At 43.4% G+C, this 2038-nt stretch overlaps 1 protein-coding gene across 12 annotated transcripts in view; it reads right to left on the reverse strand.

Moving 5' to 3' along the window:
* Window positions 1–2038, reverse strand: part of Dnase1l1 (deoxyribonuclease 1 like 1) — a 7032-nt gene that overhangs the window by 2362 nt on the left and 2632 nt on the right. For 6 of the 12 annotated variants that reach the window (XM_031364457.1, XM_031364446.1, XM_031364466.1 and 3 more), the window contains 3 exons: window positions 1536–1839; window positions 1124–1212; window positions 964–1041 (listed from right to left, as the gene is read on the reverse strand). In XM_031364457.1, coding sequence (XP_031220317.1) covers window positions 964–1041; window positions 1124–1212; window positions 1536–1673 — 305 coding nt within the window. In that variant the 5' untranslated portion in view covers window positions 1674–1839. The remainder of the gene's footprint in view (window positions 1–963; window positions 1042–1123; window positions 1213–1535; window positions 1840–2038) is intronic. The other 6 variants (XM_031364516.1, XM_031364520.1, XM_031364498.1 and 3 more) reach the window with 3 other exon arrangements.

The following is a 2038-nucleotide window of genomic DNA, read 5'->3' on the forward strand; positions in this document are numbered from 1 at the left end:
CCGCCCCCCCCCCATGATAGGGTTTCGAATTTTTCATTTATCACTGGGGATAAATTTGCACTCTGCCACTGAGTTATGCCTCCAGCTCCCTGGAATTGTTTTTGTTGTTGATTTTTAAGATCTTTGTTTTATTCTTCTCTCATACATTACATACCGGCCTCAGTTTCTTCCCCATCCCCTCCACTCCTCTTCCATTTCCCTTCAAAAAGAACAGGCCTCCCAGGAATATCAACCAAACATGGTATAACAATTACAACTAGGCACAAACCCTCATATCAAGGCTGACTGGGCAACTCAGTTGTAGGAAAGGGGCAAAATGAATTAGGAGTCCCACAGCTATAAAACCATAAGGTATATTCGGAGAACATAGCTCAGACCCATACAGGGTCTGTGATTGTCACTTCAGTCTCTATGATTGTCTATAAGCCCTGCTTACTTGATTCTGTGGCTGTATCTTGTGTCTTGACTTTTGTTTGTTTTATTTTTGAGCAGGGTTTCTCTGCACAAGAGAACCCTGGCTGTCCTGGAACTTGATTTGTAGACTAGGCTGGACAAAGATCTGCCTGCCCATGCCTCTTGAGTGCTGTGATTAAAGGTGTGTGCCACCACTTCCTCCTGGTTTAGAGATTGCATGTATGTCTGTGCACCATGCGTCTATAGAGGCCAGAAGAGGGTGTCAGATTTCCTGGAACTGGAATTAATGATGGTCGTGTGCTCTTGTGTGGGTTCTGGGAATAAAATCTTAGTCCTCTGGAAGAACAGCAAGTGCTCTTAACCACTGAGACATCTCCCCAGAGAACTTTTATGAATTTTTTTTTGAGATCCATTTCCATTATAATCCAACTGGTCTTGAACTCATGGGCTCCAGCAATTCATCTGATTTAACTTCTTGAATAGAATAGCTGAGTCTTCAGATCACCACCTAGAATTGTGATGATAAGAATTCTTGACCCCTGTGCTCACCTGTAGACATACACATACTTTTCCTTGTATGTGCTGCGCCCCAGCAATGAACTGTTTAGGAAGCTGTAACTCCCGGAACTATACCAGGAAACAAAACCAGAGTTAGGGCTCTTGAGGCTCTAAGTAGAATGCAGATTAGATTGAAAGGGTCCTTCTTTACCTTTTAAGTTTTTGAAGCAGAAAGGGGACAGTATTGTGGGAAGAATCTACTACCTCCTGAAGCACCATGATATCACATCGGGCTAGGATCTGCAGGGAATGAGGGATACCAGCTCAGTTCAGAGCTGTCACCATGGAGGAGCTTTCATATGTAAAGATTGGTACTAGAGATTGACACCAGAGTGGTTGCAAACAGCAGTGAGACTAGGAAATTTTCAGGAAAACAAACAACATCATCCCACTATACCTTACCCATTTTTAGAGGAGGAAGTTGGTAATTAAATGATGGTTGAAAGACTTTTCACATCTTTGCATTCACATTTCCAGATGTCCCTTCCTTTTATGGTCAGGCAGGGAGGGGAGCTTTTGGTCAAGGTCCTTATGGACACAAATTTCTGCAACAATGAACTTACCTGAACTAAGGTATCCATCACTGACTCCTTGGTTACCTTGGCCAGTGTCAGTCTGTGGGCATTGAAGGCACAGATACGAAAGGCTTCAGTCCCACCAACCAGGAGAATGAGCAGCGGAGTCACAACAAGGCCACACATTGTTATGTGTGCATCAGGAACCTTCCAAAGGAATCCAGGCTGTCCAGAGGGAATTGGCACTGCAGCTGATCTCAGCTAATTGGTATTCTCCCTGCTGTTGGCCCTGAACATTTCTTGAATCTCTTCCTGGAATATATTTCAACTTCTGCACACAGAGCTTGACCACCTAATAAAATACATGTGGTGCAGCATAAAACTATCTCAGACTTTTAAGAACTCAATAGTCAGAACTGTTACCAGCCTAGATCTTCAGAGCTTTTTCATCTTCCCCAAGTGAAATTGTATACTCAGTGAGTATACCTTCTTTGCTAAGATTAAGGCCAGGAGTTCACACAGGGTCAGCCTCAGCAACAAAATCTGTCTAT

This window comes from Mastomys coucha, chromosome X (assembly GCF_008632895.1).
Source record: "Mastomys coucha isolate ucsf_1 chromosome X, UCSF_Mcou_1, whole genome shotgun sequence".
Taxonomy (NCBI): domain Eukaryota; kingdom Metazoa; phylum Chordata; class Mammalia; order Rodentia; family Muridae; genus Mastomys; species Mastomys coucha.